The 16,252-nt window shown below is 33.8% G+C and overlaps 1 protein-coding gene across 8 annotated transcripts in view; it reads right to left on the bottom strand.

Annotated features, from left to right (window-relative positions):
• Positions 1-569: 569 nt before the first annotated feature.
• The window catches only part of PAPOLA (poly(A) polymerase alpha), a 53,436-nt gene continuing 37,753 nt past the window's right edge, over positions 570-16,252 (bottom strand). For 4 of the 8 annotated variants that reach the window (XM_031454285.2, XM_031454279.2, XM_031454280.2 and 1 more), the window contains 6 exons: positions 13,392-13,534; positions 10,920-11,020; positions 10,488-10,708; positions 6,724-6,786; positions 4,838-4,912; positions 570-2,756 (listed from right to left, as the gene is read on the bottom strand). In XM_031454285.2, the coding sequence (XP_031310145.1) occupies positions 2,661-2,756; positions 4,838-4,912; positions 6,724-6,786; positions 10,488-10,708; positions 10,920-11,020; positions 13,392-13,534 (699 nt within the window). In that variant the 3' untranslated portion in view covers positions 570-2,660. Of the gene's footprint in view, positions 2,757-4,837; positions 4,913-6,723; positions 6,787-7,736; positions 8,615-10,487; positions 10,709-10,919; positions 11,021-13,391; positions 13,535-16,252 lie in introns of those variants that run through there. The other 4 variants (XM_031454282.2, XM_031454283.2, XM_031454281.2 and 1 more) reach the window with 3 other exon arrangements.

Here is a 16,252-nt window from a genome sequence, read left to right as displayed (position 1 = left end):
AGATGACCATACTCAAAAGTTGGCCATCACATACAAAGCAAGTCATTCCTAACCCGAGTTAAGAGGGCCATGTTGACCATTTGAGGGTTTAAGCATAATCTCATATATGAGTTTAGTAGAATGAGAAACACAGGATCCTAAATTCACTGAAAATCAACAGTGCCACCTGCTGACATCAGAGGTAAAGCAACAACTGCTTTAAAAACCTTGAGCTTCGAAAAGGAAGCACATGAGCGGTACACTCTACACGCCTGGAATAAATGCAAAAAAAAGATACAGTGTCTGTATACACAGAATACAGTGGATGGTGGAGAGCTGCAAAGTTAATTATTGGGTACTATATTCACATTTAACTCCCTAGTGATCAAATTATATAAAAAAAACAAATACCTGATTATGTGAAATATCAATTGCTGCTAATGGCATAAATTCACCAGAAACAGATCTTTTCTAAATGTAAACAAAATAAATCCTTTTGCAAATCTTCACTTAGAGCTTACTACAACTTACAAGTAGATATATTATCACTGAAAAACAATAAATAGTCAGTCAAAGAAACCAGCCAACTGTGGGATTGTGCTGTTTTTTTTTTTATTGTGTTTTCAATGGAGAAATACATCATCTGTTTACAAAATAGCTCTTGAAAAATACAAGGAGTACAGATACTATAAAACAAAGCAAACTCCAGTCATGAGACACTACGTACATCATGCGAAAGCAACAGTCTGACCTCCAGGTTATGAAAACTAGAATTAAAAAGTCACTACACAGAAAAGGTCCAAGTTTCCAGCTTGGCAAAACTTGGGTGCAGTTACATGAAACGTTTAATAAACTGAATTCTTTTTCCCCGATGTGTAAACAAAATGACAAGACTAAATCTGTGCCTGGCAATTTCAATCTAACTCTGAAGCTACACAAAACACACAGACACCTTGTACACTTCACCTGTTAGTCTGACCATCTTTTCTTCTTAGGTGGCGGGAGGAGGGCAAGGTGACTGTGCGGAGCAAAGGTGTGGGAAGCAGAAACAGTGTGAACTAGACATTCTAAAGTATGGTGAAAAGAAAGCTTCAATTAATGCATGGCCTAAGGGGAAAAGACTACACTCCAACTTTGGAAAATTAATTTAGAAGAATAGGAGAAGACTTTAAGTAACTGCAGTTTAACATGAAAAATGCACGTGTGACAGAAGGGAGCACAATGGAGGATTCATAAAACATGCTCATCAGGAAAATCTGTTAGGTCTGCTTTGTCCAGATTAAGAAAGAATAACTAAGTATATCAACATCTGGCATCCCTCGTATTTGGTAAAGATGAATGCTCTGCTGCTTAATTATGAGGAATTATTTTCTTTAAAGAAAGGAGTTCTTAGTCTATTGACAGATAAAACAAAACAAAAAAGGAGTAGAGAGCTAACTAGATGTCAAGTGCTTGCTAGAAATGATTTTAAAATGTTACTACATGTAAAATTTACTGACAAATTTTGGTCAATCATTTAAAAATAAAAATTAGTTTAAAATTCTTGGAGAAAATGCCTTTTCACCCACATGTTTAAAATTGAAAATCAACTTTACTATAGACAGGAGTTCTGTGGAGTGTACAAAATTCCTCATATTTAGAGATCAAATGGCCATCCAAGATAGATATCATGTTTCACAGGCATTATTTTAGTCACCCTACAGTTTCAGCCATGGGACCAAAATTTAGTGTTCTGTGCCATGTGGCCACAGGGTCACTGGTTTCACACCATGGCTTACGAAAATACTGGCATTTTGTTTCTTGTGAAGTAAGTCCTACCTTATGCATACAAGCAAAAAGGGGAAAAGAAAAATAAGGGGGAGGGAGCAAAAAGCTTTGTTTATTTCAAAGACAACAGATTGAAGGCAAAAGAATATGGAGCTTTAATAAGCTCAAAGAAAAATATTCGCTGGCTGATCGCTGATTTGTATGCACTCTAAACAATTCTATAAATAAAACCAATATATCATTTCTTAATCATGACCCCATCAAAACAAAGTATTCCTAATTATTCTTTCAATGTCAAATATATACCCTAGAGTTGACATTTCATTTTTAAGGGTTACAGCTACCTCACAGGGACTGAGCTATGAGCTAGGTATACTCTCATCCTTTCTCGGAAGTGTAACAGCACACCGCCGCACAACGGCATCCAATTTGAAGACTAATGGTAAAGGAAATTCTTCAGGAAAAAAAGAAAATCCATCAAGCTGAAAATCTAAAATTAGTTCTACTTTCTAATAAAAAAAATACATAAAAGTGCATCATCAGAATAAGGAATTCTTATGCCAGTTTGTATTGCAAATTTTCCAAACAATGCATCAAACATAAACCCAGTCCAGATGTCAATTATGGATACAAATATAGCTTGAGGTTTTGTTTTTTGTTTTTTTTTTAAAGGCAGTAATTTTTTGAAATAGGTAATGCAACTGTTGCTAACACAATAATAATAGTACTCTTGGCTTCACATACTAACCTGGACTTCCGATCAAGTGCTGATTAGCCCAGTAAGGGAGGTCACAGAAAAAACCTAAATCCGTTTTCAGTCATGTCTAGTCTTGTACCCTCCATTCTCCGTTTTTAGCATTTGAAGACAACAGGTTGAGTTGGCAGATATTGTTTATGGACCCCTGAGGTTGTTTTTACCGATTCAATCTCAGTTTTATTGAATTCTTGATAACAGGAATAGGATTTGCAGGGAGAGCAGGGATATCAGAAAGGTCTGTACTGGATGTTTTCTGAGAACAAAAGCAAAAAACACAACATTGTTCAAAGTACTGTAACTTAACAATGAGATTTACTTTCCACTGCTTTACTTCCTAAGAAATAGACAGCACCTTATCATACGTGTTAAAAGTTTAATGAAAAAAGACTAAAAGTGTTGTCAAAAATGGAGTGCAAATAAACATGACTATTACTATGAAATTGTTCTAATACTTGTAGAAATTTTCAAATAAGTAGGAATATTTTAGCGACATACAAAAACTAAGTCATTTCAAATATAGCTTTAGTAAACAAACCCCTCAATCACCTATCATATACTGATTAATGACTAAGTTCACGTTAAGCTATATTTACTTGTAGTAACACTAACAGCTGTAATATTAACTGGCACTAGAGCACCCCCTTGTGGGAGAATACGTAAAGTCCACCTTATATACAGGAGCAGCAGTAACAGTTAATGGTAAACAATTATTTTCTGACCCTGTAAATTAAAAATTAAATAGACACAACTGAGCAGTAATTTGATTATTCAAAGTTTAGGGAGGTTTTATAATGTAAAAATGATTAAATTACAAAGACTTCTTTAACATTCAAAAACATAGAGATGAAATTTTTAAGTGTTTTATTACGGAAAATTCCAAACATATACAAAAGTATGAAGAGCATTATGTAATGAATCCCCATGTACTCATTACCCAGCTTCAACAACTGCTGAATCAAAGCCAATCTACCGTCCTCCCACCTTTACTCAGATTATTCTGAAGCAAATCCCAGAGATCTATCATTTCATCTGTAAATATTTCAAGTTTATCTCAAAACAGTAACAATTTGTTACATAGACACAATATTATAATCAACTCCCCAGAAATAAATATGCCCCTTATAAACCACCAAATAAGGAATGTGTTCTTAAAAAATCAACATAATCATTCTTTTTACATAATTGGGTGATTTTTCTCTCAGTGGCTCTAGGGATCTTTCCATTAGAAAGTTCTAATTCCTTACAAAAATATCTAAAAGGCAAACACCCATGGGTACTAATCACTATAGGAATGAACTGAACAAGACTATGAAAATAGTTCCCGAGATTGATGCGGCAAACCAAAAGACATGTCGTGTAATCACAATCACAGGACAGTTTAATTCTGATAAACAAGTTTGTTCATGTATCAGTATTAAGCACAACACTTCCTAATGTTGTTGTAGTTACTCCTCTCCATAAAACTTTTATTAGATAAAGGTTATGAAAACAAAGACACCTCAGAAAGTAATCATATTTATATCATAAGGGACTATGAAGGTTAACAGCCAGCAAAAACACACTGTAAAATTATCACATTCAAATAACTGAAACACAAAGCAGCAAAATATCACTGTACCAGTTGCCTTGTAACAGCTGTTATCTCAGTTATCTTGTAGGGGTTAATCAGTTTAATGTCTACTTAAAGAAAATACTTCCTTTGTGTCAGAGTTTGACCTAGACTTTGGAGTATATTTAACTTGAAAGGATTCAAGAAGAAAACAATTATTTCACAGACAAAATGAAGGTTCACAAATCAATGAATAGAGTCCAGATGCCTAGTGTATGCGACAGACTGTCACAAGTAGACTTTCCAGGACAATGAAAAAATAACTTTAAAGAGCTATGGATTACACTAAATTAATAACTGACAATCAGGAGTGAAAAGTGAGGCAGAAACATATTTTAAAAATAAAAGGATAAATCTCACCAAAAAAAAAAAAACAAACAAAAAAAACCACCTCAAGAAGAATGGTTTTCGGTTCTAATTTTTCAGTCTCTGACCTATAAATAAAACCACTAAGTGAACACTGCATATTATGCAGTGAGGATTTAAATGATCTGCAATATCAAAAAAGATATAAGGGAATGAGTTCGCATCTCCAAAGCACAAAAGAACAGTTCCACCATATCCAGTACTCTACCTTTAAGTACAAAAAATACATCTGTACACTAACAATTACTTTCACAAAGATAATTTTAATAAATTTCAGTATATGCTCACTTTAATTCATTAATCATAACACTAATCTTAACAACATTTATAAAACTCGCCTTGCTTTTTGCACTTAGTACCTGAGAGGCCAACAGAGAAGCCGCTGTCTGAATGGTTTCTGATTGAGTTGTACTTGTCTCTGTATCAAGTTGTTCCTGTGAGACAAAGAGGATGGGGGAGGAAAGAGGCTTAAAAAAGGATAAAGGAACATAACTGGGTTCGGTGACTAATAAAAAAGACAAATTGGAAGACAGGAGGGATCAAGAGAAAGATGTGACTACATTACAAAATCATCTACCATCAAAGGATTAATTATCCACAAAAAAACCCTTGTTGTAGGTTATTTCACCATCTCAGATACATATAAATTTCTGTTTGCCTACTTAAATATTATAAGGCATGGTCATAAAATATCTCGACTTTCCAACCAACTAACTTGGACATTTTAAGTAAACAATAATTAAAGACATGCACATGCATATTATGAAATGTTGCCCAGACAATAATTAACAGAATATAAACCCAAGCTCTTAGCCATGTAGAACAAATAAAACCTACTCAATATTATTAAATAAAATTACCCAGAAGCACAAAAACTGCTCCTATGCCTTTAATTAAACGTAGAAAATGTCTCTAAAACGTTCTTCCTTCCTTTTGGTTTCTCTTTCTCTCCTCAAAACCCAGAAAATACAAGACGCACCATGTCATTCCACTGCTCTGAACTTTTTTAAAGCAGTGCACACACAAAAATACATATCAAAGTGAAAAGAAATACACAAACATTTGCATTTCTATAAAACAACATATACAATAATATAACAATGAAATACGAAATTTCTCCTATGAAACTGAAAACAGTGAACAGTGTCTAAGGGGTAAGAAGTGCAGTCTCTCTGAAGCATGACCTAGCAATAATACATATCAAGTTTTAGAAGCATCTCTTTGTCTCAATAATTCCTCTTTCATTCATTTATCCTAAGACAATAAACATAAGTGGATGGCAGGTATTTAGCTGTAGTCAATACTACAGTAGGCAAGGGCGAGTTCCTTTTTTAACAGAAACAATTGCTAACAATAGGGAACTGGTTGAAAAAAATATGGTAACAGTTTTAAGGTAGCATTCTTTGTAGCTATTAATAATTTCTTGGTTTACAGAGTGAATAAAGATTTGAAAGCAAAAGGCACTGGTATGTATGCACACACAAAATCTGTAAGACACCAAAGGAATACTTGCTAAAATATCAATCATGGAAGTCTAGATAATTTGGGGGAAGGAGAAAGATTTCCATTTTTTTCCTACAATAAGGAGAAAAAAGTTATAAGCCTTTGGTACATTTCAATTCTGGGGGAAAAATGATGTTCATAGTCTAGTACTTTGGCTAAACCAGTCTTTCCCATCTCATTTACCTTGTTTCAAGCCCCTTGCACCCCAGGTTCCAGCCAGAACTGTCTGCCAAAAAACTGGTTCTCTAAACAGACCACATGCTCACCCCAACAGTGAGATGACCTGTTCATCTTTTACTACCAAAAATCCTATGTACTCTGTAAGGACTGCCTCAAATACTATGTCTTCTTTTTATGAAGCCTTTCATTATTTCTGCAGTCAGAAATAACATCTTACTCCTCTTGCCTCTCACCACCCCCATCCTCCTCAATTACTTTGATAATGTAATTAATCACTTCTACCCCTTATCTTCTCTACTTATATACAGAACATCTCACTCATCACTCTATTCCATTTAGTGCCCACCAGATAAGCCCACATCTAGAAGGACCTCATACACTTGAGGAATTCAATTTCAGCATTTTAAATTAACATTAAAGGGGGACAAACACTTCTTTAAAAACAATACTGAAAACAACCTAAAACCTATAGAACTGTATACAGCACAATATTCTAAAGACACTTCTATCATATCTTCTGTACTCTTAACCATGTACGTATTCCAAGGCTAAATTAGTATACCTTTGTTTCTGTTTTATCATGTCCACTCAAAGCAAGACAGTTAGCATCTTCGCTTGTTTCATCCTGTTTTTAAAAAAAAAAGCTTTATTCTCGAAGATGAAAATTTAGATTACTTGCCAATCAATGCTTTAATTTATAAAAAATGTTAAAGTATAAAATAATTAACCTGTAAGACCAAGTATGCCCTTAAAATAGATTACTGGTTCACTTGTTTAAAAAAAAGTTTTCATGTTAACAAACTTGGCTTCAGTTTCCACCAAAATTTTAAAAAGAACATGAGGAAAACTGTTGTTGATCATCACCACGTATATTCCCAAAACCACTAAGTTCATAAAATATTTTTTGTAAGAAAGAGTTTAAAAACAAGAGTTCCGTGATCAAGTAATTTAGGGACTTGGAACACTATCACTCCCTTTCTGGGACAGTCACACACACATTAGCACATAAAAGGTTCTGAGAAGTTACAGAAAGAATCTCTAACTTTCCCAAACTTAACCAGAGAATCCTCCTGGCTTGTAAGTCTTATTAACATCCTGAAGAATAGGAGATCTGAAAAATGCTCTCCTCGGGTCTTACTTTTTTTTAATTTATTATAATTCTATTCAAAACAAACAACTCATTTTTGGTAAAGAGGGGAAATGGGAAACCAAAAATGGCTGTACTTTCCCATTCCTACAGAGATCTGCAGTAAACATCACTTTCTTAAGAAAAACAATTCTGACACTAATTCCTCTGTTCTATTTATTAAGCAGAACTAAAACTTAATTTTACATGTGGCTTTAAAACAAGACATAGAAAACACAGGTTAACTTATAAAGTAGAAAAGGTTTAAACCAATGTCAACCAATTCCCATAAGGACTTTCTTTGTATTCTGTAAACATACAAACTTAAAAACTAGTAACTTAAATCACACTGGGCAAATTTCAGTACTGACTGGATAAGTGACACTATGGAATTATTGTTAATATCAGTAAATATATATATATATATATGTATATAATATTTATCACCCATCACACAAATATACATGGTGATAATACACTGTAGGTGTGCTTTTGAGGTATTTATGGTTGAAATGACATGCCTGGGACTTGCTTCTTAACAATGGGAAGGGAGTAGGTTTCTAGATGAAACAAGACTGGCCTTGAGTTGCTAACTGTTAAAGCTAAGTGATTCAAACATAACTTGTTCATTACAATTTTGTGCATATGTTTGAAATTTTCCATGTCTTAAAGAAATACACACACATATATACATATACATATAGCATCATTTAGCCATATAATCCAGGTGATAGAGAAAACTTTATTTTTATTTTACATTTCTACCATATATATGCATTTGAGAAGCTATATTATATGATAAAAATCAAGCAAAACTAAACTACCTGGCAATACCTAAAACTGTCCTATCTACATACATGTTAGTAGTACGACCAGTTTTTCTTTCTGATTTACTAACATTTCTAATACCAAATACTCAGTGAAAGTAAAAGACGCAGTAGGAGTCCTACAAAATCAGGATATTTGTAACAATCTCCTTCAACTTAAGCACCATGAGATCTAGGCCTGGGTTTGAATCCTGGCTTTATAAATGAGAAAGCCATTAAACCTCAAGTTCCTCTTCTGAGGATGAGGAAATTAATTAGTCTAGGAGATAACCTAAAATCCTAAGATCCCTTCCACGTCTTAAAATTTTATTTTTGTCAGTCAACTCCTTGGAGCTGCCATAAGCAAAATCCAAACTGTAACAAAATACACAGAACAAAAAATTATAATGAAAAGGAGGAGACGGTGATGAACCTGTATTTTAAAAGATACTTAAGAAACATCCATCAACTGCTACAGAAGGATCTTATATACTTACAGATTTGAACAAATAAAAGGTTATCTAAAAAAAAAAAAAAATCAATGACACAATCAGGGACATTTGAGCAATGACTAAATATCTGGTATTAATGAACTGTTGATTTTTCTAGGTGGGTTTATTTTGTTTATATTTTCTTCTTTGTAATTATTATCTTTTAGAGATATAATTTAAAAAATACTTATGAAATGATGACTGAAATCTGTGTTTTGCATCTTAATAATCCAAGCATAGGGAAAGTGGAAAGGGCTGAAAGAATTAAGGGTACAGGGACTGGCTGAATTCACTATACCTGAAGCTATATGATGGGTACATGGGAGTATGAAATGATTCTCTTTACTAAGTTTGCATACATTTTAAATTTTCTGTACTGAGTTAAAAATTCTATATTCCTATTGCCTCTCTAAACTAGACATGAAACATGACTGTTTTCTAACAAGGTTAAGTGCAAACGAAATTACAAGCATTGTGCTGATAAACATTTTGGAGCTCTCAGAGGTTCATTAAGGAATTAAGCCATTAACATTAAGGAAACAGAATGATAGATATCTAGAGTTATGGTTACATATACCTTATTAAGGCAAAAGAAATGTGAATTCTGAAAAGCTGACAATTCCAAATATCAATCAACAGAAAGTGGAATTACACTAAAACGACATTCTTAGGTTGTGCACAACACAACTATGCAGCACTGGGGCTTTTAATAAAAGATCCCTAGGCCTAACTTCTGGACAGTCTGATTCAGTGTGTCTGGAGGAGGCCCCAAAAGCTATATTAAAAAACAAAACAAAACAAAAACACAAAAACCTGAAAAAGTAATTCTATTATATAACCAAGGTTGAAAATCACTGCCTTAAAGAGGTAATTACAGACACAGATGTGCTTTCAGAATACATGGTGCTAAGATATACTGTACGCATTTTTCATTCTCACAGCATCATCAGTGACAAAAATCAACAAATTATTCATATTCAATTAACGGTGACTGCTTCCCAAAAAATCTAAAACAAAAGGATTCAGAGTAAGCCAGGGAATAACACTTACAGAGACAAGCTTTCACCATTAAAGATCAAAACACTATGTAAGATACTTAGAATTTTGCCCCGATTCTAAAGAAACTATAGTGCAATGAGTAAGTTTCCAAATAACAAATCAGGAGCCAAAAATCACAACAAAACTGGTGTTTTGGGGCTGTCATCTCTGGGACAATGGTGAATGTCTCATTAATAGGAAATACCATGAGTGACTCCAGGGACCAATAAAACTGTGTTTAAGGCTTAAGACAAACATCAAAACCAATGTACACTTTTAATGGTTTTCCTAAAACTATTTGAGACTTTGACAAAGTAAATGAGCCACTATAAAAAGTGGAAGTATTGCGAGAAAATTTACTGAAGGGTTGGAGGAAATAATGATTCAAGGCACCAAAACTAATCTGACTTTGCAACTTACGGTCAGTCATTCAGTAAGAATTCCCTGAGAAACCTCTTGTATTCATTGACCTTGTAATATCAAGTACAGTGCAGAAACTGCAAACTCTACTTGGATCACAGAAGCCACAGCGATATGTGTATCAAAGGGGCTCCTGATATGTGTATCAATACATATGGAAGATATAGTTATGAGAGTGATAAATTAAGATGACATGTAAGTCCATGCGAAACTGTGTTACAGACTAGACATGCTACAGAAGTTTAAACAAGAAACACAGCTTTATGAAAGAGGTAGTTACTGAAAAGAGTAGAAAAAGGGTGAAGAGAAACCACGGCACTGAAGTACTACCTAAAAATTATCTTAAAAGCTTTCCTCCTTGCTGCTTCTCAATTAGGGCTCACAAAGGTCTTCCACTGGATTTTAAAATAAGCAAGGTGGTTTCCCAAGGCTAATATATAGATACCTCTTCTGTTCTGGTCTTCTTGGGACTCTCTTCTTTATGAGGTGAGGATGTCCTCTTGACTCCTACTATAGGGTTAGGGATCTTTGCTGCCGCGTTTCCTGAAGGTCTTGGTGCTGGGTTTACCAGACGTGTCGAAGAAACAACTCTGGAGACCGTAGGCTTTGGTGGTGGTGAAATGGCTGGCTGTGTGGCAGTTTGAGGAATGCTTTCACTCGCTGTACCTAAGTGGTAAGTATGTAAATACGTGACAGTTAACTCGTATCAGTATCAAGTTACAAGTAACGCTTTTTGATTTTATGTGTAAGCTTACAGGCAAATAATAAAATGGTGTTAAAAACAATTCAAACTACTTAACTAAAAAAGCCATCTTTCAAAATGAAGGCTAAAACCAAATGTAACATTAAGGATTCTCAAGCCTGTCGAACTCCTTACCCCCTGAGCTTTCACTGGAATTTACTTGTGGCGCAGAGACTTCAGTAGCCTGTATGTTGGTCACAGATGCTGCTGTTACAGCTGGAGCAGGACTGTTTCTGCTAAAAATGAAAAAAAAGGAAAAAAACTGAAATGTGAAAAAAGTAAATACAGAAGTATAAAATGCATTAAAAAATTTAGTATGTACAGAAATTATTTTTCTAAAGTAAATGATTCTTCAATTTTACTTCTCATATGTATGTACACATCAGTAATGACTTTGACACAATACAATCAGCAAAGCACAAAGACATTCTAAAGCAGTGCTAGCCAACAGGACCTTCTATAACTATGCCCCATATCTACACTGCCCAGTATGTAGCCATTAAGATGTAGCTACTTTGCACTTGTAATATGCTGGTGGGATACAGAATGTTTAATTTCACTTAATAGTAATTAAATTTAAACCACCACATGTGGCTAGTGACTACCACACTAGACAGAACAGCTAAAAATCTGTCCTCATCTGGTTTGGGGTAATGGACTTAAATGATTTGATGTAGAAGAAAATACTATCAAAAGCTAAAAACATGAAAATGGTCTGAGAAACAGAAATAAGTTTCTGCATACAAAATCTAATGGATCACGAAGCCCTAAAAGCCCATCCAGTGGCCCACATAAACAACAGAAAGTCTCAAAACCACTCCCCTCCTTCAATGTTCTGGATCCCACACACTCCTGTCGTTTCAGGAAACTCAAAATGCCCCTCCTTTACTAAATCTCCTCTCTCTGCAACTTTTCTGTCTCAAATAAATCCTATACATTAGAATTTAAATAATCTCATTTTTATTATCTCCTAAAAGAAAAGAGTGAGTCCTCGGTGGTTTTTCTCTTTCAGCTATAGCTTATACTCTTCAACTGTTGAATGATGATGCCATAACAAGTTGGACAAAACTAGAAAACTTAGATTTTTGGTGCTTACATGGCATTCGCAAGCAACCACAAAGCAGTCAGCTTATTAAAGCTTTCAAGCTCACTGCTACATGGAAGTAAATGAGGTCAACAGAGTGGGTGATGCCACACCTCTAAGAATACAAAGATGGGATAAAGGACTAAGGAGAGAGCCCGAAAGGGCACAAATATCTAATGATTAAACAGAAAAGAACTGGTCAGAGAACAACTACAGATGCAGGAGAAACCTGAAATAGCTAAGTGGCTAGTATAAAATAAATACTCAATATTTGTTAAGCAGATACACAATCATAAACTTAAAAATCCAGAAGGCTAATTTACAGAATTTATTTAACAGTAAATACTTCAAGAAGCTAATATTAAACTTCTGAAATTACTTGGTATGCACACCTATTTTTATATACATGTGCACAAATTCAAAGTACTTTTATACAAGCTCCAGAATTCTTATTAAAATCTCTAATTCTTCATTCTTTTTGAATGAAGAAAGATGAAACCATTAACAAAAATCTGGAAGTAAATGCTGTACAAATGGAGAACTGTTTTAAAACTCCAAGATTCAGGGACCATGCTGATGCCTAAAGTCTTCAGGTTTTGCATGACTGTGAGCTAAAAACACATCACACATTCAGAGTCCGAGAGACCAAAACTAAACCCATCATCTACTGCCCTTTGGCATTTTCTATTTCATACTAATCCACAGATTCATTCCACCTGCATCTGTGCAACTGGTTATACTTGAACAATCCAAATTTTAAGTGTTTTTTTCCAAAAAGTAAAATATAACATGTATTCATTAAAGTGTTCAAGGTTTAAGTATCAACTCATTAATTAATGAAGCAATCAGTATAACCATCACAATCTGAAACATTAGCAGCACCACCAGAATCTACAATAAACAGTTCCCTTTGTGTATCCATTAAACAAAAAAACTGCAATGATACACTATAGACTTATAAAAGTTAAACATAAATAGCGCTTTTTGTGTTCTAATTTTTGCCACCAGAACTGTATTTTTCCTTCAAAATAAAAATGTTTAGCTGCTTTAAATGTTTTTAAAAAGACACTTAATTCTTCAAAAGAAATTTCATCTAAAACCAGCCCACATAAATCTTCACTTTCCTCAGGAGATCTCTGATTTTCATAGATACTTCCCTCCGCTACACAGGGTAATAAACATCTTCAGGACAGAAAGGTGCTTTGTCCCTCCTGTCTGGTTCTCCTTAGCACAGCATACGGTTCACCACAGGCAGCAGGTGTTTCAACACATGAAACTGGAAGGGGCTTTGGCGCTAGAAACATTCATTCACATCTAGACATTCTGTCCAAAAATGGAAGACAAGTATGACACAGTAGGACTAAAATAAAAATACTCTCCTCAAAACTAAGAGTTAAACTGCTATTTTCTAAAAATTTAAAGATGAAATAAAAACAATAAACAAATACCTTTAACAATAACAAAAGACTGTATCTACTACATTTAAACAGCCACTCCACTTCCTTTTTTCCCTTTTTCCTTACCCCTGAGAGCTGCCAGAACTGTTCAATGGACTGGTCTTCATAGCACTAGTAGGTGAAGGCACAGACATGCTGTTATCACTGTCCATAGAGAAATCGAGGCTGCTGTCATTCAGAGGTGTCAACCTGACGCCTTCTGTTGAATGCTGCAATTAAAAAAAAAAACAAATATATATTTGTTTTACCTGGATCTTTCAAACATGAACATCTTTTACTTCACTAATGAATAATTTCTACTAAAAAGGGCAAATCAGTAAATTTATGATAACCAAAATGTCGTGTTGACCAGGAAAGGCAAAGATTTGGGACACAGATACTTCCTGACTTCTAAGGGTCTTCAACTTAACTACAGTTCTTCAGTGATGAAAAAGGGAAGAAAAAAATGCTACATTAAATGTACACACTGAATGTAAGACAAACTGCAAATTAAAAGCACTTTCATATGAGAATACATGTATCTTAAATCAGAGGACTATAATTACATACACACACATACATATACATATGTATTACGAAAAACATCAACAATGAAATTAGAAGTAATTTTTTGTTTATAGATTTTAAATTATTATACAATGAAGGTAAAAAATACACAGCTTCAAAAAATATATCAAATAGGTACAATTCAGTGCAACTCCTAGTTGTTTGTATTAGCCTCTCTCAAAAACAAGAGATTTCCAGTGCTCTCTCTGCAACTTACGATTTAGCATGGTATATTTAACAGCATAAATTATCCCGTTAAAATAAAAACAAATAATTTTCTGAAAACTAGACTTATAATCACATTTAAATCCTAATGTTGGTCCTGTTTCACAAAAACCAAAGCACTCAAAAATAGTTACTTAGGTGCAAGCAAAACCAAAATAAAGCTAAAAAAACTAAATGGTGCTATGGGACAAAAGTTGATTTCCAAAGTGATAAAGTTTCCATTTCTGCAATGAACGCTATTATAACATCAAACTGATTTTTTCAGCCTTTTTTTTTCCAGAATACTTTAGTTTCAGTGTTCACTTACCTACAGAAACATTTTAATGTAAATAATTTGCATTGTTAACAAAATCCCACACCCAATATGTCTGCGTGCGTCTGCTTGTTCTCCAGTTCCCCAAATGACCTCATCTTTGATTAAGTCCTACACAGACACTACTTGTATACATAAATCAGTACTGATCAAGTGGGGAAGGTGAGATCTGGCAGAAGGGAGAGGAGAGAAAGTAATCCGTTTTGCCTATGAAGTCAGTTGTGAAAACAAAAATTTTCTAATATTGTAAAATAAGCTTCTTTCCTATGCAAAAATGCTACCGATCTCACTCTCTACCAGAAAAGGATCTGTTCAGTAAGTAAATTAAACTCAATTCTACAGTTACCTGCCTGACCAGGTGATCAAATACCTGAGAGATAACCAGCCACTGCTGGGGATTATCTGTGATGAAGGTTTTAACTGATTGCCCTGAATATAAAACCATTAACCTGCTTTGCCTCTGTGTCTATATCAAGTATGGCACAAGAGACTTCAATGCCAAGAAATCATAGATATTCTATCAAAACTTTCTAATAAAAGATAAATGAAAATAGAACATACTACAGAGAGAAATAAACACATTTTTCTGCATTCAGACCTAGGTCCAATTCACATCTCACAATACCTGACCTTGGGTAAGTTTGTGAATCGCTCTTTCTTCTGTAACAGAGACAATACCTACTGGTTGCTGTATCATTAAATACAGAATACATGTATTTTTATTTACAAATTGCAGTTAATAAAAGGAAGCTATTACTAAGAGTCCAAAGAAAAGAATCATGGATCTAGATTTCTAGACACTTGTTTTCTTGTAAAAACAAGAAAGTGCTATTTTACTAGTGGAAACTTGGAAATAATTTAAATCATGTCAAATAGAGGACAGACTTAATCATACTGTAGCTGTACAAAGAAACACTAAGCAGTCATTTAATATTTGTAATACATTCGGATAGTCACAATATAGAAAGCACTCAAAAAAGGAGGTCACAAAATGATAGGTATCATCAAAAACCTTTTAAAAAGAAGTAACTGTGGTTACATATGTGCACCAAGCAGTCTGTATAGAAATAAACTAAAACGTTTAGACCAGCAATTACTGGGTGATGAGATTATAGTTAAACTTCATTTGATACACATAATTTTTGGACTAATCAATAAATTTCTGATCACTAATAATTCTTCTTATAATCTAGAAGATTATATCTAGATAGATACTACCTTAAGCAATCAAATAAAAATCAGATTTACTTGATGTTGTTTACTAGTTGTTCCAAATATCAATACTGCCATGTAAACACAAATTTTAAAAGGTAACCTGAATCAAAGGTTCTGGAAAATCTAATTATCTCATTCATAAATAACTATTTCTATTTTACTGAAACAGCTAAGTATTAAAGAACATAATCTATTTGCTTTCACTTCTAAAATCACATGAAACTGTTTATATATTTATATGTTATAAACACATCAGAAGACAAATATTTGACTTGACACTTTGGTTTAAAAATAAAATTAATGGTAAATTTTATGTTAAGTATATTTTATGACAAAAAATAGTTAGATTGCTCAAGAAAAGAACAGCACATTTTTGCCAGTTTCCGGAAGATTTGATAACTCAGAAACCATCAGTTGAGAAGGGAGTAATTAACAAGTTAATCTGTATGAAGGCTTTAATGTAATACATTTTTTAATGAAATGTGCTTTCAAAATTGCATTTTACACACAACCCACCCCAAAACACCAAGTACCCTACCCCCAGGTTATGACTAATGATAATGGTGATAATAAAAACAAATATGAGCATTTTGTATGTGCCAGTCACTAGTCTGAACTACCTTTTACA

This window comes from Camelus dromedarius, chromosome 5, assembly GCF_036321535.1.
Source record: "Camelus dromedarius isolate mCamDro1 chromosome 5, mCamDro1.pat, whole genome shotgun sequence".
Lineage (NCBI taxonomy): Eukaryota > Metazoa > Chordata > Mammalia > Artiodactyla > Camelidae > Camelus > Camelus dromedarius.
The sequence above is the reverse complement of the archived record's forward strand: the minus strand, read 5'-3'. Positions and strand labels throughout refer to the sequence as shown.